The following is an 18,382-nucleotide window of genomic DNA, read 5'->3' as shown; positions in this document are numbered from 1 at the left end:
TCTCCTGATCTCCTCCAAGCCATAAGCGCGAGAAGTGTCGTCATCCACCAGCCATCTACTCCCTGCGAGCCGGGTAGGACGCAGCGGGTGCGAAGGGGAGTCGAGTAGGAATTGCGGGATGGTGAGATCGTGTGGGTAGGGGTGGGGGTGGGACATGAGCGGTTGGAAGTCGGCCATGTTGGCTGCTTGTGTCCTTAGGGAGGTGGTGATGAGGAGAGAGGAGATGGTGGTGGTGAAGTAGAGGCAGATAACCGTAGATTCCCGGTGATGCTTTGGTGTACAGTAAACGTCTGATGGTCAGCGACTGGGTCGGCGAGCGCTCTGGTACGCCCAGTGAAAGGGTTACAGGGTCTTCGGGTATCACTTCCGGCAAAGTGCACATCTTCTAACGGTGGGAAGCACTTCATCCTCGAGCCAGCAGTTCTCTTCAGTGGTCGTAGCGAGCGCAAAGCAGGTTGGGCGCAAGATGTGCAGAAAAAAACTGTGCTGAAGATGAATAACCAGTGCCATCTTGAGCAGAACGAGTCCCCGAGGGCCTACATGTACCCGTCGCGGCCGTCCGCCATTCTCTGTCGTATACCATCAGTTGTCCGGACAGTACTATATCAGCACTGGTAGGAGAAATGTCGCTCACGATTTGTGTTCAGGGGCACTTGCAACTGTCTGAATGAATCGCATAGAGAATAACAACGTCGAGAATGTCTTGTGGGGGGGTTGAGAACCATAGGCGTGTAGAGTTCAGGCAGTGTGTCGTCGACACCTAGTACCTCTCGTTGCACGTATTACATCCACATGTTGTGTCCAGGGCCTGACATCCCGCTCAACAATCGATCAGTGTTTCAGTTCATTATTGTATGTTGAGGATATAGCAGTCTGCCGTCGAGCCAGACGCATATATAGCCACCGCGTAAAGCTGTTGAATTGTTTTCTATTCTCTCCTGCAGAGCCCTGTTTCTCCCTTGGATCGCCGCTCTCCCGAATTAATTCTGCTCTCCTCTGTACGTGACATTTGTATATACCCTGTGTACTTCTGGTCCGGTTGTTTCACGGTGAGTGTCATTTGAAGTATTCTGTCCTGTGCTGGTGCTGTGAATGATCGTCCCGGCTGCGTAACCTGGAACACCCCGGCATTACAAAAGGTCTTCTCCCATGATGCGAAACAGACCATCCAGCTGGACTTGATCATTCCTCTTCCTCCACACTACAGCGTTGGCCGGTGAGTGCCTTCGTTTCCTGTCAACCTGGTATACTAGGTACTGAAGACATCTATTTGAAATTACAGCTGTCTAATAACCCCACTCGCTGATCCACACATCACTCACAACACACACCAGTCTTCGCAACATGACGCTCTTCGTGAATGGCTTCCTCATCCTGTGGCTCTCCTTGGCTACGAACCTCGTGACTCTTGCTGCGCCTATCCTACCCATTCAGCAATATTCCTTGTCCACGCGCGATATCCCAGTGAACAACGAGCCAACGCCGTTGTCCTACCGTTCTTTCGAGGATTTCCCCAGTTGTTCCTTCGCCAAAAACCTAGGATAACCTTCCAGTTTGGGACGATGAGCACCGAAGACCTTAAGAAGTACAGTTCAACCCCCAGACGCAAGCGAAGACAGCAGGATGGTATCCCAATCGTGGGCAATGATCGCGTTCCAGTCTCGGTCAGTGGCTTTGTTTTCGATGACCCTATCTATTGTTCTGATGTTGTCTGTTTCCCCTTGTTGAATCCCTGGTATTTCATGCACGGGATGAGTAGACGGTCCACCCTCAGGCTCAGTCCGCAAGCGACTCTCATCTGTCCACAAGCCACCCTCAGCCCGCAAGCCACCCTCAGGCGTTCGCAAGCCCTCAGGTGTTCGCAAGCCAAGGGCAGCAGGAAGATGTACCCATGAACGTAGATCATCACGACCCGAGCCCACACCCGGGCCCACAACATGCAGTTCCAATGGAGGTAGATCATTACGGCCCGGGCCCACACCCGGGCTCACCACATCCAGATGCAATGCAGGTAGGCCCTCCCTGGTTTGCAAGCCAACCAGGTCATAGATAGTCGCATTCTACTCGTTCCTCATGACCAAATAACTCATTAGCTTTTTGTCGCCTATGGGTGGGTGCGCTGTATGTCCTCATACTGGTGCGCTGCTAATTAGGCATTAGGACGATATATGATGTGCCCGTTTTCCTGTGGCGATGATGGCGGCATGGATAATTAGAGTATGATGTTACGGTGGTGTTGTAGAACCAATGGTCAATACTGAATGCAATGCACGTACGGCCAGATCCACCCCGATTGGCTCGGCATCCTTGAGCTGCGGAGTCTTCGGACACGCTGAATAAGTAAGTCGCAGATATGCAATCTGTCATCATCATTTTCCCATCTACAAACTTTCCCCGCCTAATGTTTCATCTGATTCGTCGACGACGTCAAATACGTCCAATCTCCCGCCATATCAACCTTCAGATCTCCTCGATTATCCCTCAGCACCTCCTCCTCGTGCTGCATGACAGCGCCCACGTCCTGCTCCACATCAAAGTACCTTCCCCTAAGCTTGTCTGCCTTACCCGAACAGAGGTAAACCACCGTCCACGCGCAAAGCTCAACCGTATCCTCTTGAATATCCACAAACTTGCGTACCCGCTCATGCATCCCCGGGTAGGCAGCGTCCACATCGGGTTCGACAAGCCCATAGTTCATCTTCGTCTTCGGGCCGCCAGGATGCAGCGAAAAACAGCACACGCGATCAATGTTGTCCATCGTCAGCTCCGCCTGGACGCACGCGGTCATCCGCGTCAGCGCTGTCTTGGACGACGTGTACGAACTTGCGAAGCCCCGCGACGCCATCACGGCTGCACGGGAGGAGATATTAATGATGTACTGGCCAGAGTTACGTGCGCGCATCGGGTTGATCACCCGGGACATGAGGTGTGCGGGCTGATAAGAGGCGATCAGCTGGCGTACCTGCGCAGGGAAGAAGCAAGACGAACATTGTGCAGGTTCACTTCAAGGATGCTCCACCATTCGTCTGGCGGCGTCATATGGAATGGCCTGAGCCTGTTCGCACCTGCATTATTGACGAGTATGTCGATCTCCCCCAATTCCTTCACCGCCTGTCGCAGTCCCAGTCAGTCAGCACACGATCGTGAGCAGGAAAGGGAGGCGCACTTTGTCCACCGCAGCGTCCAGCTCACTGGTCTTTGCCGCATCCGCAGTGCAGATGCATACCTGCACCTCCCGCTCCTTCTTGCATAACTCAGCCGTCTCCTCCAGTTCTCCCGTGCTCCTTGCAAGCAGGGCAAGACCCTTCACGCCAGCTTGAGCAAAGGCGATCGCTATTGCGCGCCCGATACCACGGCCTGCACCAGTGATGAACGCGATCTTTCCGGAGAGAGTATTGGGGAAGTTGGATGGGTCGATCGACGGGTAGACGTTGGTGTGAATCGCTTTGATGTCGAGGTCAGCCATGTTAATGTCGTGCTCTGCTACCGGTGAAGACACTACGGCAGGAACGGGGAGAACGAGAGGCTAGGGGGCGCATCATAGGACATCCAGGCATGGTTAAATAGGCAGAGAGTGACTGGAAGTCGCTGTTTACCCGTCCAGAACACGTGAGTAAGGCAGGCAGCGGAGTAACACAACCCTGCACGGGTGAGGATTTGTCCGGGTTGATGGAGTGGATTGCGAACCTGACCGGTTCTCCACTTGTTGCTTAATTGCTCTCGTGTTGCTGGGCGACAGGGAAAGCAATTTACTATGCCGGTTATCGGCCTAGAGAGCCTCCGCTCTAACAGCCTGTTCTATTCTCCGCTACCTACCTGTGCCCTGAGCACTCAGAACTGCAGACTGACTCTCACAGGAACTGGCTTTCTCAGCAGCACATATCATATCCGGTCAATGGCAGCTATAACTCGATCAAATAAGGTACTCTCTCTTAGAATACAGCCGTTCAAAACACGACTTCGAATTTCTCCCTGAATGGCACTCTTCCTCTTGTAGTGTCGCCCGGTCATCGACGACACTGGTGACCCTCGCTGCCCCTGTTGCTATCGAACGATTGATATCGCTGCGCAATTCCTTGACAAATGAATGGACGGCCGAGGTCTGCTGTTCTGTCGAGGGCGAACATTGGCACTGCTCGTCTTCTAGTCCGAACGAGGTGAGCACCCCAGCGGGGTTGATGATTGCAATGAATTGCGCGCCCTGTCTACTTTGGTTTAGTCAGAGCAAAGACCATCCCCAGACACCGAAGGAATTAGCTCTCATACTCCCAAATATGTTGAGATAAACCGACCTGTGACTTGGGAGACAAATTGTGATGGTTGAGACTGATGTAAAGAGTTACTGCACGTGACTGAATGAATTATAAATGGACCCTTGACCGTGACAATGAACATTACTTAACTTTACATTTCAATTCCAACTGTTTTATCCCACTCGGACAACGGTCAAATGGACACTCATCCCTCACTGTCAATATCCATTCCTCCCTCTCTCTCTCACCTCCCACCTCTCTCAGCTCATGAAGTATCCGCCATCCTCTCCTCCTACCAAACGCTCTCTCCCCCTCTCCCACTCCCTCTTTCTCAACCCGTCCTTCCCCCACTCCCCCCTTCCTCACCAGGCAACCCCCACCTTCTCAAGTTCGCCTCCGCATTATCTGCACGCTCTACCCCATTTGGTACAGATGTGCCCCTCTCTCCCTCGAAGAGGGCGAAATGGTCAATGATGGAACTCGAACGCCTAGCGCGTAAGGCAGAGATGGAGGTGTTTAGCGAGTCTGAGCTGCCTACAAGCCCCGTATGGGAGGGGGAACCGAGTCAACCTGGCACCCCCTTCCAAGACTGGAGTACACCCCATACGCCGAGGACGCCACGTACCCCCCGTGCACCGGGACAGCACTTGCATAGTCTCTTGCTTGGAGCAGGGGACTTCCTCATCGATATCAGCGTCTCTTTCTCCTCCGCATCACCTAGTCCGGTATTGATGTCACTTATCACGTCACATCCTGCCAACGTGGCGCTTGATCAGCTGCTCGCGAGACATTTGGAGGAGTTCTTTCGCATGCTCAGCCCGTCGGAGGTGGATGGAGACGGAGCGGAGGGGGACGAGGAGGATGTGGACACGGTGAAGATCCAGCGACACCTGGAGATACTCGAACGCTGGCTCGGAGAGCTGAAAGACACACAAGCACTCGTCAAACATGCTGAGGAGCGGGGGGAGTCTGAAATGGATGCGGGTCGCTGGTGGAGTGTTATTCCCCAGGTGGGAGAGGAGTGGGAAGGGAGGGTACGAGAGCTCTTTGAGGGGACCAATGAGCATGATGAGAAAGGGGAGGGAGAGAAGGCAACGCCGGTCGACGTGCTCGCCTCGGTCGTGCCAATCCCTCTGCCGTACCTCACCTCCCCAAGCATATCCTTCCTCCTCTCCATCTCCCCACGCGCCTACCTCTCCCTCCGCAAGTCCAATCCGCACCCAGCCCCTCCTCTCTCCGCACTCCGTCCGTTCCTCCTCTCCCCACCATCCCTCGACCCTTCCCATTATCCGATGGCGACGCTCTCCCTCCTGCCCCTGCCAGCGCCATACGACCCCACACCCTCCTTCTCCGGTCCCCCAGCACACCCTTTCCCCTCAGATGACAAACATCATTGGAGCCTTGCCTTCTCCCCTCCTGTGTGGGTGCGTTCCTCTGCGCTCTCAAGGTTTCGAGGCCCTGTACCCCCAGAATGTGTGCACGCTCAGGCAGGAGAGTGGCTCACCGCTGTCGTACGTCCCCTCCCACATGGCCTAAACCAGTTTCACTAATCACGCGCATATATCTAGCTCGGACCCCGCTTAACTCCCAACCCGATCTATACCTGGCGTTCCCACCTCTCAACGTCCCCAAAATCCTACATCGTCAACTTCTCCCCCTCCTCCGGGTCCTCCCTGGCCGCGGCGGTCCAGCTCTCCCGGTTGCCTGTGCGTAGTGCAGAGGAGCTCAGGAGCGTGTTGGAGGTCGTACAAGGCGAATGGTGGTTAGCTACTGTACTCCGGGAGCTGGGCAGCGAGAACAGGGAATGGGCAGGGAGTGGGACCCAAGAACCACCCGATGATGACCTAAACCTGACGATCGACCAGCTCCTCTCTGGTACCCTACCCAACTCTCCCCACATACCCATCACACTCACCCGCCCTCCTCCTCCTGCACTCTCCCTATCCGGTCAGCCTCAGTTCAGGATAACCGTCCTCCCCCACCTTACGCTCTCCGTCTACCATCCCCTGTCAAGCCCTTGCCACCGGCTGAGGGTCGAGCGGCTTTCCGTCCTCCCGCCTCCTAACTCCGGGCCAGAGCAAGCCAGGGACTGGGAAGCGCGTGCCGGGGAAGTCCTCCGCCGAGGGGGAGTAGGCTTCCTCCTCGAGTGGGCTTGGGAGGGGGAGCACGAGCTGGTACGAGAGTACCCTGGGAAGAAGCTGATGCCCGATGTCAGGGAAGAGGGGCCGCCGGAGATACACGTCCTTGGACCTTTGGAGTTGGAGCATCTGGTGGGGATGCAGGGGATGGATGGCATGAGTGGCATGGATGGGATGGATGGCATGAGCGGCATGGATGGGATGAGTGGGATAAGTGGAATAGAGGGGTTGGAAGGGATAGACGGCATGCAAGGCATCGAACTCGATGCTGCTCTCGCTGCCGCTTCTGGCCAAACGCTCGGCGTCACAGGCGGGGCTGACGAGGGAAGCACGACGTTTGATGACCTCTTTGGCGGGAGCTCGGGGGACGTCGGCAGCGGGTTCGGCGACATTGCCGATCTTACAGACCTGCGTGACCTCGGTGGTGACCTGGGTGGAGACTTGGCCATGCGAGATCTGGGCGAAATCGATTATCCACTGGATATGAACATCGATGAGCTCGGCGCGCTGGGGATGCATTTATCAAGTGATATGAACGATCTGGGCATGGGCATGGGGCTGGAGGATGATCTTGCGCTGCAGCTGGATGCGGAGCATGCAATAGGAGGACAGGCCGTGACCGAGATGATCGCTGGTACTGATGTGAACGGGGCGGGTGGGACACTTTCTAGGCCTGTTGAGGGGCATCCAGGGCCTTGAGCTCCATACGCTCCTTTCCGCATGCATAGTTCTGTACTCCTAATTCTCACTCTACCAATTTTTGCGTGGAAGGGGACTCGGCACTTGAGTACAGGGATTGGGCTGGTGGTCGGAGGGAACCCACCGACGACATCGGATGGACATGACTGCCAATTTTGACAGATATCTTGCATGAATTTACAAGTGTCTCTGTTTTTTGCAGCCACATGCAGATGATGAAGACCTTGCAGCCTTTGAGTAAGAAGAATAGATAAGATCGACAAGATCGATCGAGGCGTATGCAAAGTCAGTAACAGGAGGCATTAGCAATGCAATCATCGATTTGCACCATGGAGAGAGTAGGAGCAGACAGTAGTAGAGGGGCCAGGTAGGGGTGAAGGAAGTTTATTAATGGGTACAGAAGGGGAATGGGGTTGCGGGATAGCGTTGGAGATGCCGAAGCATGTAGGGTACAGAATGTAAATGACTGAAAGCAAGGGATAACAACTAAAATGTTGCGGGAAAACGGGACTACGGGACGGTGCAATTCGTTTACATTGCTCGCTCATATGGTATTACTACAGGCAGAACAGTGGGATTCTGTCGCACATTTGGCAGAAGACATGCTTGCTCTGTCAATATCAGAATATCTTCAACTAAGATTCACCTGGCACAGTGCAAGGTGCACCTGTGGGGCCATGACCACAGAAATCAATGTGCACGTGGGCCTACATCAAGAATGAAATTGGCGGTGAGTCTTGGCTCGAGGATGAAACTCAACCTGCGGAAAGGTGGAGGGGTTGAAGTGGACGCGATTCCTCGCGCTTATCGAGTGGCCAAGTGTTCGATCGGAACGGACACACACTCGGATGCTCTGGCCTTGGTGGCAGGCGTTTCCATTCAACGCATGCACCGTTTTGTGTAAGGTCTTGTTCCACGTCCACTATGTGCTTGACTGGGATCGAAGCGTACGGTTGTATCCCTTGTCTTCCTTTGTGGGATAGACATAGGTTGACGTGCTGCTTCGTCCAGTATAAGAGAGGTCAACGAGGAATGAAGGGAGAAAACCAGGTCAGCATATTGTCTATGGTTGTTCACAATGGGGCCACGAACCTGTTCACCCCCCTCATAACTGAAGGCAGTAGCAGCGACAGTGCCCGTTAAACAATTATTGCTGTTAGGGGGGTTATAATGGACCGTGTCCCCAGGCTAGGCGTATACGTGGTTTAGATCAGTCCGTGGCAAGAACAACAGCCAGACCCATTGCTGGTTACTGACCTTCAAAGTCCCCTCTACAATGATTTTTCCTGCGTGCATGGGCGGGAGGGGGGAGGGCACTGGGAGAGCAAAAGTGACAAGGATCATAACCGACAATGAGAGCCACAAGAAGATGAGTCGGTGAATAGATTGCATGATATTGAGATTCGCGGTATGTGTGACAGGGATGGGAGATGTGTTGAGTGTAGTCGGTCGGCTGTGATATGACATAGACGTCAGTACTGAAGATGACCTGGGACTTGCGTTGAAGAGACTCACCGGCCAGCGCTCTGGTGGGATGAAGTACGTACGGATCAAGTCCAGCTTGTTTACTTCGTTCATCGTCGGGGGATAGGTGTTTTTATACAGAAGGTGGACCTAGGGTCGAAACTAGGGTTAGCAGCAGTGCGCTTCAAGCCAATTGAATTGTTTACAGCACCAGCTGTTTCTACTGTGTGAACAGCATTCGTCGTAGGGATGGAATCGGTCTCAGACCGAACCGACCGGTTCGGTCTCAAAACCCAGACCAAGACCGAAACCAGTCAACCGAGGGAATCCTGAAACTGATTGAAACCGGTTCCAAACCGGTTTGGGAGCATATAATCCGCGCTGAAGTGTTTCGTTTTCGGGCGCGCATGTGCTTCATAACGATCCTTGGCTCCTGTATAGACTGACAAGAAGTAGCAGACGGTGCCAATGGATTGCCGTCTGTGTGAGATGGACATGTTGTTCAGACGAAACGGGTTTGGAACTGGTTTGAAACGGGTTCAAAAGCGTATGGAGGCCGTGACGGGACAGCTCGTTAGGGGTCCTTGCAGCGGCGATAAGGCCTGGCAGGGTGGTTCACCCCGCCTGAGTTTAGAGAAACAGAATGCTGTGCCAGGGTGGCACTTGCTCTGTGATCAAACGGTTCCGTTTGGGTCCGCTGAATACCATTTTCCTATTTGATTCCATGGCATGGACCCTATTACACAGCATTCAGACGGGATCAAACGGAATCACAAACCGAGGTTCTTGTGCAATTATTTATTATTATCATTTGGTTTCATCACGATTTTATTTATGAGAATATTAATAGCAAAAACATTATTATTGAAACTTAAATGAAAATAAAACATGGAATAATGCCTGAAATAAAATTATTTCATTGGGTCACAAGGGTCCCAAACAAGAATGCAGAAGTCGAAAATTTACTTCCTGTATTAGGTAAGCAACACTGCCCCGGGGGGAGCGCAAAATTGCTTGTTTTCCTTCGAAGCCGGAAGCAAGAGTATTTGCTTCCATGGAGAATTGTGGCTGACTTGCACCCTTTGCAGACCCACAGATCCTCCCAAATTTTAAAACACAAATTTAGAAAACCCACGGATTTGCGCTAAACTAAACGCCGACAGCCACTGTCCGGTCAAGGCCATGACCAGAGGCCGTGAGGGGACAGGTGGGGACCCCTTATCAGCCGACCACCCAAGCTGTCCCGTCACAGCCTCCATAAAATCGAACCACAAGGGACCAGACAGAAACCGGCCTATGCAAAGTGTAACCAGTTTGAGGCCGAACCGAACCGAACCGAACCGTTTCCATCCCTCATTCGTCGTGATATGACCGCGGTGCTGTATTGTATGGACAAGGATGTGCGGTGTGCGTACAAGGCGAATGGTGGTTAGCTCCGAGAGCTGGGCAGCGACTGCGCCTCATGGGCACTGAACGATCGACTAGCTCCTCTCCGGTGCCCCTGTCAATTCTTTCCCACGGGCTGAGGGTCGAGCGCCTCTCCGTCCTCCCGCTTCGTGACTCCGGGCCAGAACAAGCCAGGGACTAGGCTTCCTTCTCGAGTGGGGTTGGGAGGGGGAGCACGAGTTGGTACGAGAGTACCCGGCGAGGAAACCAGTGTTTGAGGTTAGGGAAGAAGGGCCGCCGAAGATACATGTACTTGGACCTTTGGAGTTGGAGCATTTGGTGTGTATGCAGGGGATGGATGCGATGGGCGGGATCAGTGGCATAGAGGGGATGGAGGGGATGGAGGGGATAAACGACATGCAAGCGATCGAACTCGATGCTGCTCTTGCCGCCACTTCTGGTCAAACGCTCGGCGTAACAGGCGGGGCTGACGAGGGAAGCACGACGTTTGATGCCCTCTTTGGTGGCAGCTCCGGGGACGTCGGCAGCGGGTTTGGCCACATTGCCGATCTTACAGACTTACGTGACCTCGGCGGTAACCTGGGTGGAGACTTACGCATGCGAGATCGCGAAATCGATTATCCTATGGACATGAACATTGATGAGCTCAGCGCGCTGGGGATGCATTTATCGAGCGATATGAAGGGCAGGAGGTGACGGGGATGATCGCTGGGACTGATGTGAGCGGGGCGGGTGGCACACTCTCTCGCCAGGCTTGAGCCCCATATGCTCCTTGCCGCATGTATAGTTTTGTACTGTTAATTCTCACTATCAATCTCTGCGGGGAGTGGGGCTCTTGCACTTGAGCACAAGGATATCGCTGGTTGTTGGAGGGAGGCGACAGACGACATCAGATGGACGTGACGGCATATTTTGACAGATATCGGAATGAAGGATACGGCAATGAGCCCTATCTGGCTGCTATCAACTGTTGTGCCTGGACTCTCAACAAGCGGCGCTATTGTGGAGAGTATCAGATAGGAACTGAAAGTAGATCATGAGACATACCAATATTTTTCCACTTGGATTCTTCGGTATGGCCTGCACGAACTCCACTCCTTCGAGCCACTTGTACCTCACCTTATGCTCTCTCACCCATTTCTTCAGTTCTTCTTTGATGATCGCATCTCCGAGCCCAGGTCCTGCGACCCTGTGTGCTTCGGCGGAGAGCACCACGAAAGCTAGCGGAACCTCGCCACGCTGTTTATCTGGGACACCGACTACACCTGTGTCCTGCACGTAGGGATGGATGATGAGGTGACCTTCCAGTTCGGCAGGGGCGACTTGATATCCGTTCACTTTAAGCATTTCCTGTCGTGTTCAAATGAGCCTGCGGCCACCTCGTCGAAGCCAGTGCTCTACCTTGAGTCGATCCACGACGAACAGCTGTCCTTGCTCGCTCATCAACGCTTTATCGCCTGTTCTTACCCATCCATCGGGAAAGAACGTGTCTTGCGTGGCCTTTTCGTTGTTGACATAGTAGATGCCTTCAGACTGAGGGCCTTTCACCCACAGCTCGCCCGGCTCGTCGTGCTCAGCCATCTGCCCGTCTTCTCGGACAATCTTCGCAACAGTGTCGGGCAATAGGGTGCCAGAGGAGCCATTGACTGATTTAGCGTGGAAATCGAACTTGGCATGGGGGGTTAGTTTACAACCAATGTACAGGTCTTTGCGGGGGACCTACTTGAGTGAGGATAGAAGCCGTCTCTGTCATGCCAAATGCTTGCCCCATACGGACATGGGGAAATATCGCGTTGAACATGTCTGTCACTTCTTCGGAGAGCGGAGCAGCAGCGACAATAGCGAATCGCAAGCTTGACAAGTCGTGGTGCTTGACTATTGGATCCTATCATCGTCATCAGTCCCACTTCTTAGTCTAGGAAGAGGTTCGCGTACATTGACAAACATGACGACCATTGGTGGTACCATGCTGGAGTCCACAGAGGTTAGTACTCACTGATGAAAGCAGAGCACACTCACTAAAGATGAGTGATCCGATGTCTAACAATGGTCGCAAGAGATTTTTGGAAGTTGAACTTGGGAACGACGACATAGCTCATCCCGCAAAACAGAGCGGCATGCAACTGGATGCGAAAAAGTCGATCAGCAACGCCTCTAACGAATGAAAGAAGCACGCACGTTTACGGCAAAACCATAGATATGATACAAGGGGAGGGCTGTGATCTTTTTGAGAACATCATGGTTGACGCTCAGAGCAAGACGCACCACCCAACGCTGTATCACCAGGCCGGGCAAACCGCTCATGAGGTATCAGCCCCTTCTCATTTGCTCGTGCATGTGCAACAATTTGTATCACGACAGCGATTACATTCTTGTGCGGTATCGCAATAGCCTTGGGTAAGCCTGTCGTCCCACTCGAGAAACTGAGGAGGGCGACGGTTTCGCCTACGCGAGGTCCGCGAGGTTCGGTATAGTTCAAGTCTAGATCCCAACCCTCGGCAACCAGTTGCTCTACTGTGGTGAAGGTGCAATCGTCGTCGATATGAGACTCGGGTGGACATGCTAGTGCGAAACAGTTCTGCCCAGGCGCTAAAAGCTGCGGAGTATCCAAGATGACCACATTTTCTTTCGAAAATAGGCCAGTCGCCTTAACGGCAGCAAGGGCCGTGCACAAAGAAGTAGAAGACGTAAGCAGAAGCGTGGAAGACGTCTCTCTGAGTTGGTATTCGAGTTCGCCAGAAGTGTACGACGGATTGGCACAAGAGACAACCGCACCGAGCCGGTGAAGAGCCCAGACAACGATCGGGTAGTCTGCGCATATCAATCTGTCAGTGTTCACATTCGCTCCAGGCTGGGAAAGGAGTACCAATATGATTCTGACTAAAGAGACAGACGACATCCCCGGTCTCAATACACCATCTCTTCCTCAGCGCCCTTGCCAACCGTTCCACCCGATCTCGAACCTCTTCCAGCCTGTAAGATCGACCCGTGTCATCGTCTATCAACCATGGATGGCCCGGAAGCCTGCTGGGACGGAGAGGGTGGGAAGACTGGTCGAGGAGGAACTGGGGGATGCTGAGATCTCGAGGGTAGCGGTGAGGCTGGGTGATACGAGAGCGGAATTCAGGCGTTGGATGTCTCGCTGCGGCCAGCTAAGAGCAACATCTGCTGTGTGAATATATACCTTGAGTATCCGCTTCCTATAACAGCCATGGAATATGATCCGACCGGCCGCTAGGGCTCCCAGCGGCGATCTGATGCTCCCCGTTCCGCCATCTGAGCTGCGGTTCGATGATGCCCGGATACGCAGGGCAAGTAGGGGTCAAGTAGGGTGGATGAGGAGCTGTCGCCGAAGGTGTTAACTCGAAGCAAAAGGTCTTCTACCTACAGCGAAAGATTGATCGGTGACTCGGCAGTGGCCGATAGACCTGCACAGGAGTGATATCTGGAAGATTGAGTTCACTAGGTTTCATGGTTCTCCTAGCGGGGTTGATGCAGCCAGCAAGAGCGCAACAGATAATTCGTGGGGAATGACATCCTCCTCGACAGCCGATGATAACAGCTGGACCATGAAAGCGGAGAAGAAGTTGGTCCGTTCCCGGCGTCAATTCGGTTCCTATCAGAACACTGGAGAATCGCGGTTCCTGCAATGTGACAAGCGGTGTCTGGGAGAGTCGGGAAGTGCATCAGCATGTCTTGTTGTCGATACTGAGGAATGCATTCAAACCCAGCAGGGAAATGCCCAGAAGTCGTACAGATCGAGTTGATACTGACGACAGTTGATAGCATGTCAGAAGAGGCCTGGGAATGTTGATGGTGGCAATCTCGGACTCGAATCAGAGGGTTGTTGCCTTCCAAGGTACATAAGTACAGGCAACTGGATGAGAGATGTGAGGGTCTGAGCTACCGTGTGTATCACGTGCCTCAGTGCTTACCCTCTGTATATGCGCCTAATTTTCTCTTCCCTTCACTTTCGAGAATGCCGGAGTCTCCAGTTGACGGTAAGATCCACCCGTCCCGTCCGGTTGAGGGCAATCCTCATCCATCCTTTCCCTTCCTGATACATACCTTGCGCACCATCTCCGCCGGCTTCCCCGCACAGTCCCGTTCAACGCCTCACCCTAGCCTCCTACTTTCTCCGGCTCGCATCCAGGAAGTCGGGATCCCAGGTTGGCAGGTGGAGAACAGTCAAAGAGTTGGGAGTAAAATGAAGATGCTGGCGAGTGGTGGGATGCGGTTAACCAGGATGGACAGGACAACAGGTATGATTCACCTGCGGACTGGACACAGCGACGATCGCCGATATGAGACATTCAGTCCCTGCCCCACCCACATGCAGCATGTGCTCACCCCGGTCATCAGGGTCCAGGTTCCTCAGTCAAGTGGGGTTCCGCTCGGCTCCGCCTATTCCGACCTTCAACGTGCAACTTTTCTCCTTGTTTTCTCTTTCCAGCCACATCACCGCACTTCATATATCTTGCTTCTCTCCAGGGCCTTTCCAGCGATTTCATAGATTACTTCTCTCTTGCTTATCTTGAGAAGGCAGATATCCATCGATTCAATCGATACGACCCCGCTTCATCACTATCTCCTTACACGCGTGCGACCACTATCTCCAGCCCCAACCCACGTGAGGACGACCACCCTGTTCCCAGAGGTCGAAAGACGACCATCCGAACGACCATACTGTCCCAAGTGGAGAGTTGGGAACTTACTCGACTTCGAAAGTGACACCAAACAAGCCTAGCATGCGGCCACATGGCCCATCATCCCCACGGCGAGCGTGCACCTGCACGCGCCGCATTTCCCACCTCTCAGCACCTCTTCCAGCCCACTTCTTCCCGGCAAATCAACCCATCTCCAGGAGAGGGCCTTGATCCGACAGGAGGACGAACAATATCCCATTCTAGAGGACCTTCCTTGGCCATATCCCTCCCACGGACTCCGAGCGACGTGTCTGCATCTTCTGAGCCTGCTTCAGCCTCCGACTCTTCAAACTCGGGACGAACTGTCCTTCCACGAAGCTTCGAGGAGGCGCCAGTGGAACATATTGTCGTCCTTGTTGGTGCGTATTTCCCTTCTGACGTGAGTTATTGTACCTTTGCTCATTCAGTTCCTTGATGGAACAGCCGACATGCTCCAACGTCTGACAGATATTAATGACCAAATCGAAGTCCAGCAGTGAGTCTTTTCCCTCTTATACCAAGCTGCCTGTTGTTCCAAAACAAGCGCCGCAGAGTATAACAGAAGCTGAACGGCGTGTCTGTAGACCTAACCTTACCCGCTTTCACTCTCGCACGCCACCTGCTATCTCGATACGCGATTATCTTGCACGTATCGTCCAATATACCAAGCCCGAGGTTCGTGTATGATCCCCGTTTAACCGCAGATGTTCTTACGTCTTTCCTGCGATCCAGAGATCCTGCCTTCTCCTGACCCTGCACTATGTCGATCTCCTTTGTGCACGTAACCCCGCTTTTGCCCTCTCCTCCCTTACCGTCCACCGGTTCCTCATCGCATCCATCACCTGCTCTTCCAAAGCTCTATGTGACGTCTTCTGCAAGAACACGCACTACGCGCGTGTGGGAGGGCTGGGACTGGGAGAGTTGAATTTGCTCGAGAGAGAATTCCTGGAGGCGATCGATTGGCGCTTGGCTGTGAGTCATTTGCCTATCTTCCAATAACGGAGCAGAGCGCTGATCCAGTTGGTTGGCACAGACCACTCGAGAGCTCATTCAGTCTTACTACGAATCCCTCGTATCTGCCCACCCCGCCTACAGACTGGCTCCTCCCCCGCCTACGTCCGCTCCCGCCTCGGCACACAATTCCGAATCATCCATGTCTTCCTCTTCCTCTGACGCAGGCGAGATGGGGGATGAGCTGGGTGCCGGTGCTGGTGCTGGTGCTGGTGCTGAGGGCAACGCGATGGGGAGTGGAGATGGCAGCGCGAGCGATCACAGTATGCGGAGCGTCGAGAACGTGAGAGGACATCTGTATCTCCATCCAAGAGCGGTGGTGCAACCGTTGCTTCAGGAACCACCGGCGCACCAGCAGCAACAGTTCGAACATAAACATCAACACCAGCGCCAAGGAGCACCTCAGGAGCAGCCGGCGGGAGCGGGACAGCAGCCGCACCCTGTTCACCCGGGCCAACAGCGAGAGACTTGGCAGCAAGACAGTCATCATCACGAGCACGGACAACATCAGCATATCTATTCACACCAGCGTAGGCACGACATGCTCCAGCAGGAACATCATCACCATCACCACCAACATAGTCAGTCGCAGCAGCACGGTATTCCTGGAGAACAACAGCAGCAATCACCTCATTCCCCGCATCACCACAGACAACAATGATACCGTTTACAAAAACTGCACCGGGCTGAGAACGGACACCAGCAAGGTCAACATGATCCGTAGTACTAGCCTCGGCAGTGTCCATGCTGGTGCCATGAGTTCCAATGGTGTCCAAGTGACAAGTGGCAGCGTTCATAAGCACCAGAAGAGCCTTGGTCAAGCAACCATCATCAAACATGCCAAAGATAGCAAGTAGGATTGTCAGCCAGAATCAGAGCTTATCTTTTGAAGGGAGCGACCATATTCTCAGCACCTTCGAACAGAAGATTGCTGAGCATAATCCAACTCTCCAACCTGTTCGGCTTATATTCTCCCTCTTTCTCACATTTGGCACGTTGAAGCTAGAACTTTGCCAAGAAACGGGAACCAAGCTCGCACTAGAATCCCACACTCAGCTCGGTTTTACTACATGGTTGTCATCCTGCTACGTGTTCTCGTAGAGGGTTTCATGTCCATCGCCGCTTGTTCATGTTGTATTATCCTGTAGTTGGGTTTCAGTACGGGTCGTATGCTTTACACATTTTGGCGTTTATTTTTTCATGTTTATCGCTCAATTTTTCCTGTCCACGTGCACGCAACCATGAAGACAACTGGAAGCATATCTTCACTAAACACTTCACCGGACTGAGGACGGACGGCAACTCCACAAGATCAGCGGAGAGAACGTTGGTGTTCCTGCTCATTTGATGAGTCACTGTTCTTCTCTCCCATATGGCTTACAGCAAGGCACAAGTGTTGACAGAAGCGACGGTGCCCACGTTTGCAGAATCCCACACTCCAACAATTTCGCTCCTGCCATGCGCTTGTCCCATTCTCGTCACGCGCTGCAGCCGGTTTCATGCTGTTTCTTTGATGCTGTTCCACGCTTTAGGCAGATCTTCTAGACGGATCGTGCGTCTCACAATCTCTGGGCGTCAGGACTTCCCCTTGAGATTTTCTCACATTTGCAGTTGTCCACGCGTACAATGATCCTAATCATATGCCTCGGAACAACCTGACGCAAACCGCATGTTCCCTTTTCCAGCTATGTAAGACAAAGGAGAATCGAAGGGATGATCCCAAAACGTCGCGTCGCCATCAATCTGCTTTCCCAAACCGGACGCTGCCCTGGGCGCCAGCAAGTCCGAGTCATGTGGTTCAGGGCGCACGTTTGACCAGCATGCACCGGGCACACGGGGACACGGGCGTCAAGGAGCGGCCGCAACCGCGTGTTGCCGGCCGCGAAGGGCGAGATCTGGAGATCTCGGCCGGCGAGCCTCATGCTCGGGAATGCGGAATGCGGAATACGGGGCTAGACTGGCCCCGCTCAGGCCAAGGGGTGAAGTTGTCCCGACCCGAGACTAGGTCCTGATCGTGTGCATGCGCTCTAGATGCGAGGATATGCAGCGCCTTTGTCTCAAAGGTTAATGAGTTGGCCGGTGGCCGGAGATGCCGCGAGACGTGGACCTTCCCGACTGGTTCGGAGTTGTTCCCTCCCGGAGCATAGCGTTTCGAGGATAGATGGATGATATCGATGACTGCGGCGGTTGTCTCCCCGTACATGGTACACATGGGAATTCAGTTATTTTGGGAATACAGTATGTGTAAGTATGTTGGTATTCATTTTTTTTTCATTCGACTATGTTTTTTGACTGAGCGAGTCGCCGAGTGATGCTATGCTATGCTATGCTATGCTCCGCAACTACGACTACGACTGCGAGTGCAAGGGATATAGTACAAGCACAACCCCCGCTCACGGTGAGGGTAAGGTAGGAACAATTGTAATGTGGGAAGGAAGAGCAGGAGACCCGCTCTTCTGCCAACACGGTAAAACGACCGACTTGGGTGTACATTGGGGAATGTAACACCCCGTACACCGGGAGGGGGGGGATTAACACAGGGTAGAACAACATCTGTGGGGAAAAGAGGCAGGAGAGGGAGATGGAGAGGATGATATATAATGAGTGACGGGACAAGCCAGAGGGTTTGCGTTTGCGTTTGCGTTTGATATGAGTGATGAGGTAGAGGTAGAGATATGGACGAGAGTCGGTGCGGGTGCGGGTTGTTGGGGGGGGGGGGGGGGGC

At 53.5% G+C, this 18,382-nt stretch overlaps 8 protein-coding genes across 8 annotated transcripts; 3 read left to right on the top strand and 5 right to left on the bottom strand.

Annotated features, from left to right (window-relative positions):
• Positions 1–2,398: 2,398 nt before the first annotated feature.
• Positions 2,399–3,466, bottom strand: DACRYDRAFT_111965 (NADP-binding protein; the record flags this gene model as incomplete). The annotated part of the gene is made up of 3 exons (XM_040769318.1): positions 2,399–2,935; positions 2,989–3,111; positions 3,167–3,466. 3 exons carry the CDS (start codon positions 3,464–3,466, stop codon positions 2,399–2,401), a joined length of 960 nt encoding a protein of 319 aa, XP_040624326.1.
• A 1,424-nt stretch (positions 3,467–4,890) lies between these two features.
• On the bottom strand, positions 4,891–5,437 carry DACRYDRAFT_25175 (uncharacterized protein). Its single transcript, XM_040774045.1, has one exon. It carries the CDS (start codon positions 5,318–5,320, stop codon positions 5,000–5,002), a length of 321 nt encoding a protein of 106 aa, XP_040624325.1. The 5' UTR covers positions 5,321–5,437; the 3' UTR covers positions 4,891–4,999.
• Positions 5,438–6,166: 729 nt separating this feature from the next.
• DACRYDRAFT_25174 (uncharacterized protein) lies at positions 6,167–7,035 on the bottom strand (the record flags this gene model as incomplete). The annotated part of the gene is made up of 1 exon (XM_040774044.1): positions 6,167–7,035. A coding segment is annotated over exon 1 (521 nt), but the record flags the coding sequence as incomplete, so codon positions are not given.
• Positions 7,036–7,850: 815 nt separating this feature from the next.
• On the bottom strand, positions 7,851–8,498 carry DACRYDRAFT_25173 (uncharacterized protein; the record flags this gene model as incomplete). Its single annotated transcript, XM_040774043.1, has 3 exons — positions 8,348–8,498; positions 8,183–8,278; positions 7,851–8,088 (listed from the first exon to the last, which is right to left on the bottom strand). Coding segments are annotated over exons 1-3 (373 nt in total), but the record flags the coding sequence as incomplete, so codon positions are not given.
• A 1,796-nt stretch (positions 8,499–10,294) lies between these two features.
• On the top strand, positions 10,295–10,657 carry DACRYDRAFT_111963 (uncharacterized protein; the record flags this gene model as incomplete). The annotated part of the gene is made up of 1 exon (XM_040769317.1): positions 10,295–10,657. One exon carries the CDS (start codon positions 10,295–10,297, stop codon positions 10,655–10,657), a length of 363 nt encoding a protein of 120 aa, XP_040624322.1.
• Positions 10,658–10,860: 203 nt separating this feature from the next.
• Positions 10,861–13,174, bottom strand: DACRYDRAFT_119520 (acetyl-CoA synthetase-like protein; the record flags this gene model as incomplete). Its single annotated transcript, XM_040770807.1, has 10 exons — positions 10,861–10,958; positions 11,009–11,311; positions 11,363–11,629; positions 11,685–11,846; positions 11,897–11,930; positions 11,981–12,084; positions 12,140–12,177; positions 12,227–12,772; positions 12,828–13,113; positions 13,169–13,174. 10 exons carry the CDS (start codon positions 13,172–13,174, stop codon positions 10,911–10,913), a joined length of 1,794 nt encoding a protein of 597 aa, XP_040624321.1. The 3' UTR covers positions 10,861–10,910.
• DACRYDRAFT_25170 (uncharacterized protein) lies at positions 13,137–14,128 on the top strand. Its single transcript, XM_040774042.1, has 2 exons — positions 13,137–13,838; positions 13,897–14,128. Exon 1 carries the CDS (start codon positions 13,492–13,494, stop codon positions 13,726–13,728), a length of 237 nt encoding a protein of 78 aa, XP_040624320.1. The 5' UTR covers positions 13,137–13,491; the 3' UTR covers positions 13,729–13,838; positions 13,897–14,128.
• Positions 14,129–14,719: 591 nt separating this feature from the next.
• DACRYDRAFT_119519 (cyclin-domain-containing protein) lies at positions 14,720–16,768 on the top strand (the record flags this gene model as incomplete). The annotated part of the gene is made up of 7 exons (XM_040770806.1): positions 14,720–15,026; positions 15,091–15,142; positions 15,231–15,321; positions 15,379–15,618; positions 15,680–15,940; positions 15,995–16,139; positions 16,192–16,768. 7 exons carry the CDS (start codon positions 14,720–14,722, stop codon positions 16,512–16,514), a joined length of 1,419 nt encoding a protein of 472 aa, XP_040624319.1. The 3' UTR covers positions 16,515–16,768.
• Between the last annotated feature and the right edge of the window lie 1,614 nt (positions 16,769–18,382).

The sequence above is a fragment of the Dacryopinax primogenitus genome (assembly GCF_000292625.1).
Source record: "Dacryopinax primogenitus strain DJM-731 SS1 chromosome Unknown DACRYscaffold_23, whole genome shotgun sequence".
In the NCBI taxonomy this organism is placed as follows: domain Eukaryota; kingdom Fungi; phylum Basidiomycota; class Dacrymycetes; order Dacrymycetales; family Dacrymycetaceae; genus Dacryopinax; species Dacryopinax primogenitus.
The sequence above is the reverse complement of the archived record's forward strand: the minus strand, read 5'-3'. Positions and strand labels throughout refer to the sequence as shown.

Bases quoted from the DNA above. Each gene is read 5' to 3' on its own strand.
- DACRYDRAFT_25175 (XM_040774045.1), bottom strand. From the start codon at position 5,320: ATGCTCATTGGTCCCCTCAAAGAGCTCTCGTACCCTCCCTTCCCACTC.
- DACRYDRAFT_25170 (XM_040774042.1), top strand. From the start codon at position 13,492: ATGACATCCTCCTCGACAGCCGATGATAACAGCTGGACCATGAAAGCG.